Below are 18,402 nucleotides of genomic sequence, written 5' to 3'. Positions count from 1 at the left end.
AACTACTGTTTTCTCAACATTTCTGCCAATATATGAGGCGAGATTTAGAAGCACTTGTAAGTGAGGGACAGCTGAGACCAGACAAATATTTTACTGAGAATATGTTTTGGAGCAAGTCCACAGGGGAGCTAAAGACATGCTTTTCAGTGTCTCTGATCAATAATAAAAGATCGATTTTTTGTTGTTGTTACCCAGTAGGCTTTCTCATCCAGAGTCTGAAAAATAAACCACCCTATTCTTGAACCCTAGATAGGTATTTGGAAAGAGATGAACATGGGCAATTGCTGGACTATTCTTTCCTGGTTTGTTTGAGTCTTTGCTGTGGTGAAACAGTTCCCATACCTCTCCTCTACATTGGGATGTTGTTCTACATATTATTCCCTCTGTCCTCTCGATCACATAATTTTATTCTTCATAGGCTCAGCTTGATCTGTACACAGTTTGTTACTGTCCACCTAAAGGAAGGAGGGAGAGAGGGAGGAAAGCAGGCAATGGCCTCTGGCATCCACATCCTCCTATAGTCTTTCCTCTGCCTCTCCCTTTCTTCTACTTCTTCCTCTTCCTGGTTTTCTTCTTCTTTCTCCCCATTACGGTAAAACACCTCAAAAGAGTTGTCTATACATTCAGGATTTAATACCTTTTCCCTAGTTTTCTTGATCTAACTCTAGTCAGACTTTTTCCTATGCTATTGAACTGAATATCACCGTAATTTCCACACTGTAGAATCCAACTGTCAATATTCAGTCTACATCGTACATGGCACATCAGCAGCATCTGATACAGTCAAGAATATTCTCGTTCTTAGAACTCACCTTATTAGAAACAAAATCTGTATAAAATTGCCCATTTTATCAACATAGAGTATTCACTGTTCATATTTTATGGAGTACAGCTACATATTTTCTACTGTTTATATGTGTATAGATAATATAAATTTTAATCAAACTATATTATACTTACTCTTTTAGAATGCAGCTTTCTCACTTAGCAAAGTAATGTTGACCCAATTCCATGCCAAAACTATACAAGTCTGCAGGCATTTTTATCTCCTGTTCATTGTATTTGTAGATAAGTATGCCATATATAGTTTAGCCAGGCATACTCTTTTGATTTCCTAGTGTTTCTCTGAAGTATTTCAAAATTAAACAAGAATTACATTATGTTAATATAAAATCTTGCTTCTACTTAATTTAGCACTTGAATAATTATAGTCAATATTGCAAAACTATTTTAATTTTTTCAACAGAAATATAAAATAACAGAAAGTGTTTTATTGACTACTAACTATATCATTAAAAAATACTTTGTAATTACAAAAGGTTTTTGCCATTTAAACATATTTTCAGAGAATATGAGCTGTGCAAGTATCTTATGCTTTACTTTTAAAAAAACTAAATGTTACATAATGAGCATTTTTTTGGCATCAAGAACATTACATAAATAATGAGTTAAAGATGTATATAACATACTATTGTGTGGTACACTGTATTTTAGTAAACTAGTCAATTCTTGTTAAATATTTACATCTAAGTAACTGAAAAGTATAAATAAAATTGTTATAAACATAAGCATCAATACACATTTTCTATATTTTGCATGTTTGTGGTACACTATAGGAAAGATTCTTGAATAATTTTAATGCATATATGTGTAACCGGTCTTGGCTAGATGGAGTATGTGCTTTTTTGTGTACAAAAAGGTTTTCAAATGAACCTCTTACAAATTCTAGGATACTTTGTATTTTCCAAAAATGGAATGCAATCCAATAACATAACATTATATATAAAAAAACTCTAAATTCCACCAAAAAACTGGGAACTAATAAATGAATTCAGTAATGTTGCAGGTTACAATATTAATTTATAAAAATCTGTTGTGTTTCTGTAAAGTAATAATAAACTACGAGAAAGAGAAATTATGTAAACAATCTCATTTACAATTGCATCAAGAAGAATAAAATACCTAGGAATACATTTAACAAAGCAGGAGAAAGATCTGAATTCTGAACTATAAGACACTGATGAAAGTAATTGAGGAAAACTAAAACAAATGAAAAGATATAATGTGTTCATAGATTAGAAAAATTAATATTGTTCAAATGTCCATACTTCCCAAAAGGATCTACAGATTCAATGCAATTCCTATCAAATTCCAATGGCTTTTCCCACAAAAATAGAAAAAATAATCCTAAAATCTGCGTAGAACCACAAAAAACCCTGAAGCCAAAGCAGTCTTGAGAAGGAAAAATAATGCATAATTCAAAGCATTAGGCTCCCTGATTTCCAACTATATTACAAAGCTATAGTAATCTAAACAGTGTGGTCCTGGCATAAAAACAGACACACAGACCAATGGAACAGAATAGAAAATCCATGAATATATGGTCAATTTATTAACAACAAAGAGCAAAGAATATGCAACAGGGAAAGCACAGTCTGTTCAATAAGTGGTGGTAGGAAAACTACAGCCACATGGAAAAGACTCAAAGTAGACCACTATCTTACGCCATACACAAATATCGACTGAAAATAGATTAAAGACTTGAATGTAAGACCTGAAACAAATAAAACTTCTAGAAAAAAACTTATGCTGTAAGATCCTTGATATAGGTCTTGGCAATGATTTTGTGACTCTGACTCCAAAAGCAAAGGTAAGAAAAGCAAAAATAAACAAGTCAGATTACATCAAACTAAAAAGCTTCTGCACAGGAAAGGAAATCGTCAAAAACAAAAAAAAGTGAAAAAGTAACCTACTGAAAAGGAGACAATATTTGCAAATCATATATCTGATAAGGGGTTATATTCAAAATATACAAAAAACTCATACGACTCAATAGTAACCCCTTCACATCAAAATACCCCATTAAAAATGAGCAGAAGATCGGAATAGACATATTTCCAAAGAAAACGTAGAGATGAACAACGGGTACATGGAAAGGTGCTTAACAGTAGTACTCATCAAAGAAATGCAAATCAGAGCACAATAAGATGTCATCTCACCTCTGTTAGAATGGCTATTATTAAAAAGCCAGGAAATAAAAGGGCTGGTGAGGATATAGAAAAAAGAAAACCCTTGTGCATTTTTGGTGGGAATTGGTACAGCCACTATCGAAAGCAGTATAGAGGTTTAAATAGAGCTACCATATGATCCTGTATTTCCACTTCTGATTACTTATCTGAAGAGGAAGAAAACACTAATTTGAATAGATATATGTACCCTATATTCATCGTAGCATTATTTACAATACCCAGGCTATGAAAATAAACTAAGCATCCATTAGTGAATGAATGGATTAAATTACATATGTATATATGAATATGTTTCATCCATAATTGAAAATAAATCTTGTCATTTGAGAAAACACGGGTGGACTTTGAGAACATTATACTAAGTAAAATAAGTGAGACAGACAATATGATCTCATGTATATGTCGAATCTAAAAAGAGAAAGAAAACAATCAAAAAAAGAGCTCATAGATACAGAGAACTGTTTGGTGGTTGCCACAGGTTGGGGGTGGATGACATGGGTGAAGGGTGTCAAAAGGTACAAACTTCTAGTTGTAAAATAAATAAGTTATGTGGTATAATTACAGCAAGGAGACTATTGTTAATAATACCACATTGCATATTTGAAAGTTGTGAAGAGAGTAAATCTTAAAACTTCTTATCACACAAAAAAAGAAATTTTATAACTATGAATGGTGTTGGACATTTACTAGACTTATTGTGGCTATCATTTTAAAATATGTACAAATATGGAGTCATTATATTGTATATCTGAAACTAATACAAGGAAAAGGTAAAAAAAAAAGACAACTTACCTCTATGGTCTTTCTCCCCAAGTCTCATAATTTCAGTATAATAATGAAAAGAACATCAGACAAATCCCAATTGAGGGACATCCTACAAAATACTTGATCAAAACTGTCAAGAATCTCAACAACAAAGAAAAGTCTGAGAAACGGTCATAGCCAAGAGCATCCTACAGAGAAATGACTACTAAATGCAATGTGGTTTCTTGAATGGGGTCCTAAAATAGAAGAAGGACATCTGGTAAAATATCTAAGGAATCTGAATACAGCAGGAATGATAGTTAATATCATGTGTTAGTATTAGTTCATTAATTATAGCAATGTTTCTGCTTAAGGTAAAATGTTAATAATAGAGGATGTGGCGTTGGTGGCAACTGTGTACTATGCAGTTTTTCTTTAAATATAAAACTGTTCTTAAAAGTTTTTAGAACAGTTTTCAAATATAATTTTTATTGATTTTCAATTTATAGATTTTGATTGATACTGGAATTAATAATCCTCATAAAATTAATAATAGAAGTACCATAGGATGCAGTGAGCCCCACTTCTGGGTATATTTGCAAAAGTATTGAAATCAAGATCTCTAGGAGATATTTGCCCATATTTGCTTAAATGAGTTTTTTAATATTGAATAATCCAATCATTTCTTATTAGCTTTTCTATTTTCAATTGAGATACTCTAATGAGGCAATTTGATGAAATATCATGTGCTAGAGTTTAATAATTCTCTTTGTTGAAACACTCTCAGTGCCGCCAACTTGAAGCAAACCAGCAGTAACAATTCTCATATTCGTAGAGTAAGAGGTTTAACTTCTTAGTCACTATAATGTAAACTCCTATGAGGAGACAGATCTCAAGTACTGGGATTTAACCATATTCTACGAATTTCTGTCAATAAATATTGAGCTGTCTGTTTTTTTCTTTTTTCTTTTTGGACATGAACCAAATTTATTGAAACTGGTTTTGGGGAGGATGGGTGGATGGGTGGATAGTTGAGGGTTTTCCAAAGAGAACCGTGTGGAGGAGCCAGCCCCCGGACCGGTGGGAGCGGGTGCCAGGCCACAGACCCCATCTCAGGCCAAAATTCTTCTGCTTCTAGCGCACCACGTCCGGGTTCCGACCCTTCCACATGCTCTTGCGCAACTGGATGGGGCGCGAGCCCACATAGTTCTCGTTTTTCTGACGCACGGTATGTATATAGTCGCCAGATCCTCAAAGCTAAGGAGCAATAGTCCTTGGTCTTGACCATGCACTTGTCGTGGATCACCTTAGCCCTCAGGAAGAACGGGAAGCATCTGAAGGTGTGTGCCTAGATGTCCTGAAATGTTTTCAGGACTGCGCAGGGTGTGCCAGTTACACAGAAGGTTAGGCACTGTCAGTAGCTTCGCAGCTTCATTACTCAGAGAAACCATAGAGCTAACTTAAATTTAAAACCCTCCTCACTGGGTGGCACCATCTCTGTTGAGTTTGGATTATTATTATTTTTTTCAGTTGTCTTCATCACTTAGTTCTCATGATTAGATTAGGTTCTCTGGTGAGGGTTCATTATCATAATCCAATCAATCCAGAAGTCCTGGAAGTCTCCTCTCACTTCGGACAAGGTGACTCAATATAAGCCCGGATCCTGTTCTTTGACACTTAGCTGGTTGGAATTGCTGTAGCTGGGTGGTCATCCCCTTGGCTTCAGAGTCCCGGCAGCCGCTGACGCCCACTTGTGTCACTAAGTTTCGGGTGGCCGTCATCATGCCCTCATTCCCGCTCAGGCTGGCTGTGGTGTGTATGAGTAACATGAACAGGAGCATGGAAGCCCACAGCATCCTCAGGAAGAAAGGGTTCAGTGTCCGGTCTTTCGGAGCTGGGTCTTGCGTGAAGCTCCCAGGCCCGACACCCACTCTTCACGTGGTTTATGATTTCTCAACGACACATAAACAGATGTACGACGACCTTCTCAGGAAAGACAGAGACTACTATGGCAGGAATGGACTCTTGCACATCTTGGGAAGAAACGAGAGAATCAAGCCTCGGCCAGAGAGATTTCAAGAGTGCAGCGATCGCTTCGATGTCATCTTTACGTGCGAGGAGAGCGTCTATGACAGAGTGGTGGCAGATCTGTATGCCAGAGAACAAGAGACCTTGCAGCCCGTGCACGTGATCAACGTGGACGTGAAAGACACCCTGAGGGGCGCCGCCCTTGGAGCTGTCATCATCTGTGAGCTCTGTCAGGGTCTGCAGGACGTGGAAGACTTGGAAGGCGACCTGGACAAGCTGCTCCTGGCAGTGGAGAAGAAAACAGGAAAGAGCTTTCTTCACACTGTCTGCTTCTACTGAAGAACTTGGCTGGTTCGGGCCCCTTGCTCGGTGAGAATTCGTATGTGGAGCTTTTGAGTAGTCCCGATTTCTGTGAGAAGCATCCACTCACTGCTGTTTTTACACTATTTAGGTGTGCCATGGGAAGAGGTCCAAACAAGAAAAGCATCTGGTGGGAAATAAGAAGAAGGATCACCACAGTCATCAAAACACTGCAAGTGTCGGGGATATTGGTCTAGGTACTTTGCAGGGAAGAAGTAATTCAGTGCTTACATTGGTCTGTAAGGAAGTTAGCACCATGGACTCATCTTCCAGTGAGCAAATCAAAGTTCATAATGGAATGTGCTGGATAAGTGATTTAAGGATTTTCAGCAGAAAAAATGACATTATCTAATGTGTCCCTTTAAAACAAATTCTTTTTGTTCATTTTGTATGGTATATTAATTAGAAAGATTTTTTTAATTAGAAAGTCTTACGTTGTATGTTGAACTTATAAAAGTTTTTACTTTTAGATGTATCCCTTTTGATAATGACAGATTTTGTAGAAACCCAGATTAGATAATGGGCTCTATGTCATTCCTCAAATCAAGGACTTATCTGTTCAGTTAATAGCTTACCAAATGAAATGAAATGAAATAAAATGAAATAAAAAATACAATGACACAAGTGTATTCTTTTTTTATTCTGATGTGGGATGGATTTTATATTCTAAACTTGATTTCTTATTGTTCAAACCTTATGAATTACATGGAGAATAGCATTCTTTCATACTGAGAATTTCATTACAAATCTCATTGCATTCATTCTTTCCAACATGGGATCCTCTGAGAATCATTCCAAGGATGTTTCCTGTTGGAAACATGATAACAAAATTAGCACTGACACCAAAGCATGTGTGATTTACAGGATAAAAATAGAGTGGGGGTAGTTGGATATAGGTGAATTAATTTACATGCCATCTATTAAATAAGATTTCAGTTCAAACAATGCTCTTTCTCCATGGATTGTAGGCAGGATGGAGCAAGTATGGATCTGCAGGGGCCATGTAGTACAGTATTTTCTGAGAAGACTGGAGCTTGGAGAAGGGTGATGGCTGTGGAAAGGTGGCGTAGAGGACAGATCAGAGGGAGATGCTGGAGTCGAAATGACTGGTCTTGTAGGAGAGAAAGAAGAATTTAGAATCACTCTCAGTGTCCTGCCTTTCACTATATGTCCAAGTATGTATATATGTATGTGGCAATGCCGATGGTCAGGTGGTGAGTGTCTTCTTTTCTAGTATTTTTTTTTTCTGTCGATAATGTCCTGTCAGATAAATTCCTCAGTACATGTTCAGGGTCATGATTGGAGAGTCGTGAGGATAATCATTGAGATTATAATTTCCAAATAGAGGAACACAAACTTGGAGTATACTTTTTAGGTAATGTTGAAAAGTCTTCTTAAGACAGAATTGGTTTGCCTAATTGGTAATATTTTTGCAAGGAAATTTATTTGGATCAAAGTTATAAATGTTGTTAATTAAATTCCTGTCTGCACAAGGACAGGCAAAAAGAGAGAGAGATAGAGAGAGAGAGAGAGGAGAAGAGAGAGAGAGAGAGAGATGCAAAATGCTGCAGGTGCCAAAAGAGAGTAATTATGGTGATGGAGTACAAAATCTACGCTTTATTAGAAAAGATGAAAAGAAGAAATGGGACTGGATTCAATGGGTTAAGAGCCCTCATAGTATAAGAGCCATCATATTAAAAAAATGGATTTTTAAGTTGGAACTCTAAAGATAGTGAATGTGCTGTTTCAGATTTTGTTCTAGTGGAAGAGTTCTAGAGGTAACAATAGAAGTTGGTGTCTCTGGTAGGGTGTAGACAAAGGGAATTGGAGGAAATATCAAAACACTGACATTATAGGTGTTGGGTGGTTGCTGGAGTTACTAAGAATGATGGAGGTAGTTGGGTGTAAAGAAGCCTGTGAGCCTGGAGCTAAAATCATTAAAAATCATGGAGTGGGGAGAATGGGAGAATGGGGATGGATCAGGTTTTAGGTAAATATGGCGAGAGAACACCAGGTTTTAAGAACATGCCTAGTGTTGGTATTTTTGCTAAAGGGGAGAGAAAGTTATGATTGGCAGTTGTAGTGATGACTGTTAGTTTTTATATCTCTACTATAAAGAGTGGTATATAAAGATTTAGATTTACTGTATTTTAGTTATAGCGGTTTCTTTAATAAATATCCAGGTTTCACTTAAGGCAAACAGGCAAGAGAAATGTTCACAATGTTGTTGGAGATGAAACAATAGCATTTGGATGCAAATTGCTAAAATGCTTGCATATAATTATAACTGCAAAAGTTACTCATGCCCCTCCCTCCCAAATCATTTTCCCCTCAAAAAAGAAAGTTACTATGCCAGGAAGGAGGATGTTGTGATGGACCAGGCACATGGACATCTCTATATGTGTGTCCGAGAAACTTATTTTTTGATGTGAATGTTTACCTTATAATAGTTATTAAGCGATTCATAAGTTCTGTTTTGTTTTCTATATTCATGTGCTTCTTTCTCTCTTTCTTTCTTTTTTGACAATAACAGATGTCAGCACCAAGCTGATCAAGAAGGGAATGTTTCAGTGGTGAGATGCCCAGTTCAAAGAATGCACGAGGGGCTGACATGAGAATGAAACAGCAGGCACCAACTTTATTGCAGGGAGCGTGCTTCTGCTGTTGCTCTTCTTCTGCTCCCCTTCTTGAGAACTACATGGCTCCACATATATCAGAGTACAATAGTGGCATTCCGCTATACATATGTGAATTATGTTTACATATTTTAGGTGCAGATGTCCTACTACACTAATACAACATTCTACGTCTGGAGTCCCAGCCAGGCCTGGGACCCACAACAGATTAAAAAAACCTCAAATGAAAGAAAGCTTTGTAGTCCAAGAGATAACACCTAACTTTATAAATATATCAATAGATCTATTTCTAATTAAAAATATTTTCATCCTCACTTTCCAAGTCCAATCTACACTCATACATGGATAGAATTGCTATAAAAAAGAATGTCTGCTTGCAACATTAAAGTTATTTCTACTTTGTGAACAACATATGAAATACCTGGACTCTGATCTGTTTGGTCTTGATCCCATAAATGATTGGATTTAACATAGGTGGAATGAGACTATAGACATCGGCCAGCAGAACATGAATATGGAGTGGGATGTGGCGACCAAATCTTTGAGTAAGAACTGAGAAGATCTCAGGCCCATAAAAGAGAATGATGACACAGACACGGAAGCCACACGTATTGAGAGCTCTGTGGCGAGCATCTCAGGATGCAATGTGGAAGACAGCACACAGAATAAGCATATATGAAACAAAAATTAGCACAGCATCTAGGACCAAGTTTGACATTAGGACAAAAACCCATACCAGATGTTTACTCGTATGTCATCACAGGAAACATGGGCCAAGACAATGTGCTTACAAGCAGTATTTGGGAGGATGTTACTTTTGCAGAAAGTCAATCTTTTCAGGAGAAATATTGTGGGGAACTACATACCAAAATTTCTCAGAAACACAGTCATACCAATTTTCCCAATCAGTGCATGTGTAAGAAGAATAGTGGTGTATCTCAGTGGGTAGCATATAGTGATGTAGAGGTCAAAGGTCATCGCCAGCAGGATCCCTGACTCACAGATGAATGTGGAATGGATGAAAAAGAGCTGAGTGATGTATCGATTCAGGGAGATCTCCCCAGCATGGAACCAGAAGATGGCCAAGGCCTTAGGTACTATGCACGTAGAGAGGACAATGTCGGCTCCAGCCAGCATGCAGAGAAAAAGGTACATGGGTTCATGGAGGCTGCTCCTTGTGAGGATAATGAAGAACAGGCTGTTCACAAGCAGGGCCATGATGTAGGAAATGAAGAAGGGATTGGAAATCCATATGTGTTGGTCCTCAAGGCTGGGGATGCCCAGCAAGTGGAAGACTGTGTGGCTAACACCAGTGTGGTTTAACGTAGTCATGCCTGGATCAGATGACCTGGCACCTCACTTCCTATTCAAAGACAGAGAGGAAAATTCAAATTATACTCAAAGTCTTTTTACCAAAACAGTTCTTTTCACATCTATCTGATTCTATTCCTTTCTGAGGATGCCGGGACCTATGACATTAAAGATAAATAAGATATGATTTGCTCTCTGAGTGAGTTCTTAAGCTCAGAAATAAGGTTGACATTTATATAAGTAACTAACATTAAATGATTAAGTCAACGTATAGTTATACCATATAAAAATTATAATATGGAAAAACAAGAGAAGGAAGAATGCTCATCGTTCATATTTGTAACGGCCTTAAGAATGACTTCATGTCTGAACTTAACCTTGAGAATAGAGTAGAATGCATGAGTCCCTTCCAATGTCTAAAATGTTTATAGTAATCAGGATCTGGTGCCAATCTGGAGTGTTCCCTTAACAATTTTATTTATATTGCCAATTACTTGGATGTAAATATTCAACAAGAATCCACTACTATACTAAAATAGAGTATACCACATAATAGTATATTATATACTTATTAAACTTAACATTTACATAATGTTCTTGATGCCAAATGAAAATACTTGTTATATAACATTAAGTATAAAAAGTTAGGCATATAATACCTGCACTGTTCAGAATATGTGAAAATATGCTTAAGTGACCAAACATTTTGTAATTATGAACTGTTTAGATTAATGGGTATGATTAGTGCTCATTAAAATGCTTTTTTGTTATTTTATATATTTAAATCAATAGACATTTTTGAAATATTGACTATAATTATTCAAATGTTAAATTAAATAAAAACAAACTTTAAAACAATGTAATTAGAGTTTGATTTTGAAACACTTCTGAGGAACACCAAGGAAACAAAAGATTCATAATTTGACTCCATAGTATTCAAAGTCTCATGTATAACTAAAATTAGTGGACAGGCAAAATGAGGAAATGTTTAATAAACATTATTTTCTTGAACAACTAAAATATTTGAAATTTCCTACATGTTAATAATAACGAAATGGTTAGGTAAATTATGGTTCTTCCATAAACTTGTATATTTTCCGGCCAGCTGAAATTATGTTAAAATACTTATATTATAAATCTATGTGAAAAACTAGTTTCATATCTGTTAAAAACATAAATATATTTCACATAGACTATATATGTAATCTATGTGAAAAAGTTTCAATTATGTAAAAATATATATTAAAAATCAAAGAAAAAGGAAGGCAAATCACATTACAGAAATAACAAGTGTAACTTCTTTATGCATTTCATTATCTTCAATTATTTTAAAGTGATAATTTCAAAGTTTTACAGTTTACAAAGATTGTTACCTCACTGAAAAAATCAGATACTATCCTATTCTTTTTTTTTATCCTAGTTGTTCCTGGCACACTGACTATGGAAAAGAATCAGATAGGTGCCATAAATTTTGAGTACAGTTTGAAATGTTGGCTGTGTCGGTAAACAGAAAGTGAGGTCCCAGGTCATATGCTCCAGGCATGAGTACCTTGAACCACACTGCTATTAGCTACACAGTTTTCCACTTGCTGGGCATCCCCAGCCTAGAGGAAAAGCACTGTGGGTTTCCATCTCCTTCTTCATTTCCTACGTCATGGCCCTGCTTGGGAACAGCCTGTTCATCTTCATTATCCTTACAAGGAGCAGCCTCCATGAACCCATGGACTTTTTCTTCTGCATGCTGGCCGGAACAGATGTTGCACAGTACCTCAGGCCTTGACCATCTTCTGGTTCCATTCTAGGGAGATATCCCTGGATCGCTGCACCACTCAGGTATTCTTCCTCACTTCCATGTTCATGTCTGAGTCAGGGATCCTGCTGGCAATGGCGTTTGAGCACTACATTGCCATATGCTACATCACTATTCTTACACACATGTCGATTGGGAAAATTGGTGTGACCATTGTTCTGAGGAGTTGTTGTATAGTAGTCCCCATGATAGTTCTTCTGAAAAGACTGACCTTTTGCAAAAGTAATATTCTTCCACTCACTATATGTGAGCACATTGGATTGGCCAAATTTTCCTGTGATGACATACAAGAAAATATCTGTTATGGAATTTTTGTCCTACTGTCAACAGTGATTTTAGATGTTTTTCTAATTATTGTGTCATATATGCTTATTCTTTGTGCTGTCTTCTGCATCCCTTCCCAAGACGCTCGCCACAAAACTCTCAACACATGTGGCTCCCATGTCTGTGTCTTCATCTTCTTTTATGGGCCTGGGATCTTCTCAGCCCTCACTCAGCAGTTTGAATGCCACATCTCACCCCATGTCCACATCCTGCTGGCTAGTGTCTGCATTGTGGCTCCTCCTATGCTAAATCTCATCATTTATGAGATCAAGACCAAACAGATCAGGGAACAGGTGATTCATGTCTTATTTCCAAAAGAGATATGACTTTGGAAATGGGAACCAAACATACATAAGGTGAGCTTTAGAAGCCCTAGTAGGTGAGGGACAGTTGAGACTAGATCACGATCTCACTAGTATATGTTTCTGGGGCAAGTCCACAGGGGAACTTGGGGACATACTTTTCAAAGTCTCTGATCTATATAATAAGAGATCAATTTCTCTATGGCCCAGTGAGCTTTCTCAGAGTCTGAAGATTGGGAGGAAGGGAGAGAGGGAAGCAGCCAAGATCCTCTGGTACCCACATTTATCTATAACTTTTCTTCTACCTCCCTGCTCTTCTTCCTCCTGGTCTTCATCTCTCTCCTTCTCCTTCCTTCTCTCTCTCCATTATAGTAAAACACCTTGAAAAAGTGGTCTATACATTCGGGATTCAATATCTTTCTATTTTCTTGATCACTTCAGTCAGACATTTTTCCTATGCCATTGAACTGCATGTCACAGTAGCCTCCACACTGCCGAATTAGTCAATACTGAGTCTACATCATACATGACACATCAGCAACATGTGATACAGTCAAGCATTCTCTCATTCTTGAAACTCCTCACTCATCCCACTTTAGACAGTGTATTAGAAGTAAAATCTGTACAAAATCCCCATTTTTTCAAAATAGAGATATTTACTGCTAATATTTTAGAAAATATTTCTATGTTTTCTAATGTATATGTGTATGCAGGTAAACACATTTTTTTACATTGACTGACTATACTCCATCTAATCTTCGAGAATGCATCTTTCTCACTTAGCAAAAGAATGTGGACATAATCTCATGCCAAAACTATACATCTCTGCAGGAATTTTTATCACCTCTCTATTATATTCACACAAGGACATGCCATATGTAATTTAGCCAGGTATACTCTTTTGAAAAAGCATTTCTCATAGGTCATTGTGCTTATTTATTTACTGTTCATTTCCCAGTTGAGTGCAGGCTATGCATTCTGTATATATTACTTTCCTAGTGTCCATTGTAACATCTAAAAGAATAGACGTTTATATAGCCAACTAAAATAATATGGCAAGTAAACATATTAGTGGTAGAAATAAAAACTACTATGGGAACTCAATGGAATGGATAATTTAGTCTCTTTGGCTGTAGAATGTCACTGGATGAAGGTGGATTAGGCAGAGAATGAGATGATGTCGTTTGGGAGTTTAAGGACAGACTGTTGTCATACAAATATTTAATAGATTTAAAAGAGTTTGCAATCCCAGGCAGTTGTGTGATTGTATCTATTTTGCAATGATAAAAAGATAGAAACAAAAGTACATTGGCTCTGATTACAAATTAAGGAGCTTGGATGCTATCCTGGAAGGAGGTAGTCAACAACCACGAGTTTTTAAATTGGAGAGCATTAGATATTACTCTTCTTACTTCACGCCAGACAAAGGTCCTAATATCTTCAAACATTACCTTAAGCCCCATAGCCCTCTAGTCTGAATGCAATACTCCTGTTTTACCCCCTAAAAGGTTGCTTGCATCAATAAATAACTTATTCACCTGCTTCAAGTGTAGTCTTTATAGTCTAGAATATGATAAATGAAGTGTTGAGCACCAGGGAGCAGAGATTTTTATGCATTTGCCTGAAGACTCCAGGAGAAGCTACTTCCCCAGGGAACTCAGATTTATTTTTAACAGCACCCTTCCATCACATACACATGGATCAAGTTATTATGGCTCTCCATGTTTGCCAACACCATCCCTCCTACACAACTCCATCTCTGGATTGGGTGTGCACATATATTTTTTTCAATGAATAAATTGTTAGTGTCATTATAGCAAATTTTTCTATTTCTGTCTTAAAGCGAATTAGTAAATATTAACCCTATTTTAAATCAGCACAAATAAATTGATGACCAAATATGTAGATTATTTTAAAAACATTTATCTCCCTAAGTTTTTCTTTGTAATTTTGACAAATTTCAAATGAAATTTATATTTTATTTTCACATTATTTCATATTCTAGAAACTGAAGTAATAAATTTTAATTGTTAATGTGAGAAAATTTTAATGTCTTTATTAAAATTTTAATGGTCTTTAATGTATTTATGAGTCAGGGTATAATGAAGAAATAATCTCCATGCTCCTCTCCTATGGCTACCAGCAAATCAAATAATGCTTAGGTACATTTCACTATAACTTTTTGTTGAAAACATATCTTCACTCTTCAACTTTTTTTGTGTTTTGTATTCATTAAGTTAGTCCAAATAAGTGATATGTGTATATTTGTAAAGAGGAGACTGCTGTGTGTTCGTGTGTGTGAATGGTGATACATTCTTAGATTTCTATTTAAATTAGAACGTACTCAGAAAGGCTCCCTCTTAACTTACAGATATGTTTGATAAAATATTATTTTTCCATTAAATGTTTATTTTGAGAACATTAAAACACAGAAATTATACATAAATATTATCATAAGTTCCATTGAAACTTTCATGTAGATTCAGTCATTTTAACAATTGGCCTCTCTCTTTCTCTTTATTCTTAGTCTAATTTTTGCTGTACCACATCAGTGAAATATATAGAGATCACGAGCCTTCATTCTTAAATATTTAGCATGTAATTTCTAAGGACAATTTCTTACATATAGCAGCGAAATGATCAAATTTGTGATATTTAACGTTGATACAATGTTAAATAATCCAATATACAACACATATTCAAAATTCACCCATTGTCTCCAAATTCAGGACCACATATTGTATTAAGTTGCCATATATTTACTCTCCTTTAATCTGGAACAATTCTTCAAACTTTTATTGTCTTCCATGATGTTTCTTCCTCTCCATGAGTGTGGTATATGCTTCCATTTATTTGTATCTTCTTCAATTTCTTCCTTCGAATGATGATTATATGTACTTACTTAACAAAATAAATTTTTCACTATCTGCGTTTCTTTTCTGAACATCATTGTTATTCATTTCATTTCACCATTACTTAAATAATTTTGTCAAAAACGATGCACTCAAGGTGTCAGGCACGCCGACTTGCCACCTCTCAGGACAACCTCTCCGGGCACCTCTCCCCTCATATACTCGCTTTTCCAGCAGACTCCGCGGCAGATCTTCCCATCGCCCTATGGGACACAAGACGACTGAAGCAGCTAAGAGAAACCCAAGGGCCAGCTCATCCCACACTAGGGGGCGCCTGGTTCTTGGGCTAGGCAGGGAGCGCTCGTGGTGCAGATGTGCTAACCACTACACTATGGAGCTACCCTACCCTGTGTCTTTTGCTTGTAGTATTTAATCCATTTATATTTTAAGTGATTATTGATAGGTACATAGTTATTGCCAGTTTTTTATTCATATTTATGTCCCCCCCGCTTCTTCTTCCTAAAGAAGCTTCTTTAACATTTCTTATAATACTGGCTTGTTGGTGATAAATTCCTTAAGCTTTTTCCTGTCTGGGAAGCTCTTTATCTCGCCTTCAGTTTTAATTGATAGCCTTGCTGTGTAGAGTTGGTTGTAGGTCCTTGCTTTTCATCACTCTGAATATTTTGTGCCAGTCCCTTCTGGCCTGCAAAGTTTCTGTTGAAAAGTCAGCTGACATTCTTATGTGAGTACTAGCTGATTAACTAGCTGACTTTCTCTTGTCGCTTTCAGGGTTCTTTTTGTCTTTAACTTTCGGCATTTTAATTATAATATACCTTGGTGTGGGCCTGTTTGGGTTTCTCTTGTTTGGGACTCTTTGCACTTCTCAGACTTGCACGTCTATTTTCTTTGCCAGGTTAGGGAAGTTTTCTGTCATTATTTCTTCAAATAGGTTCTCAATTCTTTGGTCTTTCTTCTTCTGGTACCCCTATGATGCAAATTTTGGGATGCTTGACGTTGTCCCAGAGATCTCTTAAACTCTTCTCATTTAAAATAATTTTTTTTCTTTTTGCTTTTTTGATTCAGTTTTCTGTTACCTTGTCTTTCAAATTGCTGATTCAGTTCTCTGCTTCATCTATTCTACTGTTAATTTCTTTTAGTGTATTCTTCATTTCAGTTACTGTATTCTTCATTTCTGATTGTTTTTTTTTATGGTTTCCTATACCTTTTTTTATGATTATCTCTCTGTTTAAGTCTTTACTGAGCATGTCTGCTCTTTCCTTAAGTTCATTAATTATTCTTATAACCAGTGTTTGAAACTCTGTTTCTGAATGGTTGCTTGCCTCTATTTAATTTTTTTTCTAGAGTTTTCTCCTATTGTTTCATTTGTGACATGTTTCTTTGCTTTCTCATTTTAGTTGCCTCTTTATATTTATTCATTTCTATGTATTAGGTTAGATTTGTTATGTAACCCAGTCTCGTCAAGGTGGCCTTATGCAGTAGGTGCCCTGTGTGGTCCAGTGACACAGTCTCCCTGATCACCTGTGCTAGGAGCCCAGGAGTATCCCTTGTGTGAGTTGTGTGTGCTCTTCTGTTGTAGTTAAGCCTTGATTGCTGCTGGGATGTCAGTGTGGGATAAACTCTCGGGTTCACCAGCTGCGAGGACTGGCCATGCCTCCAGGTTGTGAGCTGCTGTGTGGGGGCTGACCCCATGGAGTGGGATTTGCCCCTGCAAGCCTCATATATTTGTTGAAAACACCCTTTGAGTGTGCCACTTGTGGGGCTAATCAGGTGGTGCTCTATTGTGGCCTGATGCCAGCCTCTGGGTGTGTTGGTTCTGTGGCTCTTTGAGAGGGACTCCTATGCAGGCCAAGGTTAGCCACTGCTTCTGACCACCTGGTAGGAGCTATAAAGTGATCCATGGGTGGTCCATGGAGCTGCCTGTGCTGGACCTGGAGGCAAGTGGGAGAGACCAAGCTGTGAACTGAGGCTGGCTGCCACCAGTACTGGGCCTGTGGCTGCTTAGCAACATGTCCTTGTGGCTGGCCATAAGGCTCAGTAGCTAAAAGAGTCTTTGAGTGGTACAAGAGTTGGTTGGGGTAGGGATCCAGGGAGTCACTGGGATAAAGCAAGTGGAATTCATCCAGCCAATGCAGATTCAGATTTTGTCCCAGTGCTGAGTCTGTGGCCCCTTATAAAAGTCTCAGATCACAGCAAGACTGGCTACCACTTGCCTTGGGCTTGCAGACACCCAAGATTTATTTAAGAAATACTGCAGCTCGGGCCAGGGTTAGTTGCCCACCACTGGGATTGTCTCCAGAGTTGTGTAAGCCTCTGCTTACACAACAGAAGATATTTCTTCTGTTGATTGTTGCTAAAAGAGCCTTCTTCCAAAAGGGCTGTGTGGAGCTGGTTACTCAGCCACTAATATGCCTCCAGCAATTAGCCTGTTGGGTGGGGTGAGGTCTCAGGAGTCACCTAGGTAAAGTGAGCAGGTTTCATGAGGTCAATGCAAATTCAGATTTGGTGCCCGTGCTGAGCCTGTACCCACTTGCAAAAGTCTCAGATTACATCGAGGCCAGCTACTTCCCGTGTGGGGCCCGCAGACCCCCATGATTTGTTCAAGAGACACTACAACTTGGGTCGGTGCTAGTTGCCCTCCACTGAAAGTTTTTCCCCAGGTGTGAGAGCCGGGGGACTGTTGATTGCTGTCCAATGCACTCCCTGCGGAGAGCGCAGGGTGGGGCTGGTTGTTGGGGAACAAATTTGCTCCCAGAAATTTAAAAGTTGCTTGAGAGTCTTTACTGAGTCACAGGATGGAACCAATCGATCTCATCAGGCTAATGCAGATTCAGAATTGGCCATGTTGGGGGAGGGTTTGACACAGGTAGATTGGCACCTGCCTGTAGGCTGCACAGGAGGAGGGTTTTACAAAGGGACAGTGGCACTGTCCCTCCAGCCCTTGCCCTGAAGCCACACAATTCAGTCTTTCCCCACTTGTCTCTCGAA

At 37.5% G+C, this 18,402-nt stretch overlaps 1 protein-coding gene and 2 pseudogenes across 1 annotated transcript; 2 read left to right on the top strand and 1 right to left on the bottom strand.

Annotated features, from left to right (window-relative positions):
• Positions 1–5,555: 5,555 nt before the first annotated feature.
• Positions 5,556–6,140, top strand: LOC120590196 (RNA polymerase II subunit A C-terminal domain phosphatase SSU72-like). Its single transcript, XM_039847823.1, has one exon. It carries the CDS (start codon positions 5,556–5,558, stop codon positions 6,138–6,140), a length of 585 nt encoding a protein of 194 aa, XP_039703757.1.
• A 3,051-nt stretch (positions 6,141–9,191) lies between these two features.
• On the bottom strand, positions 9,192–10,129 carry LOC120590207 (olfactory receptor 52B4-like; annotated as a pseudogene).
• A 1,520-nt stretch (positions 10,130–11,649) lies between these two features.
• Positions 11,650–12,568, top strand: LOC120590516 (olfactory receptor 52B4-like; annotated as a pseudogene).
• Positions 12,569–18,402: the final 5,834 nt, after the last annotated feature.

This window comes from Pteropus medius, unplaced genomic scaffold (genome assembly GCF_902729225.1).
Source record: "Pteropus medius unplaced genomic scaffold, Ma_sr-lr_union100, whole genome shotgun sequence".
NCBI classification, from domain to species: Eukaryota; Metazoa; Chordata; class Mammalia; order Chiroptera; family Pteropodidae; genus Pteropus; species Pteropus medius.
The sequence above is the reverse complement of the archived record's forward strand: the minus strand, read 5'-3'. Positions and strand labels throughout refer to the sequence as shown.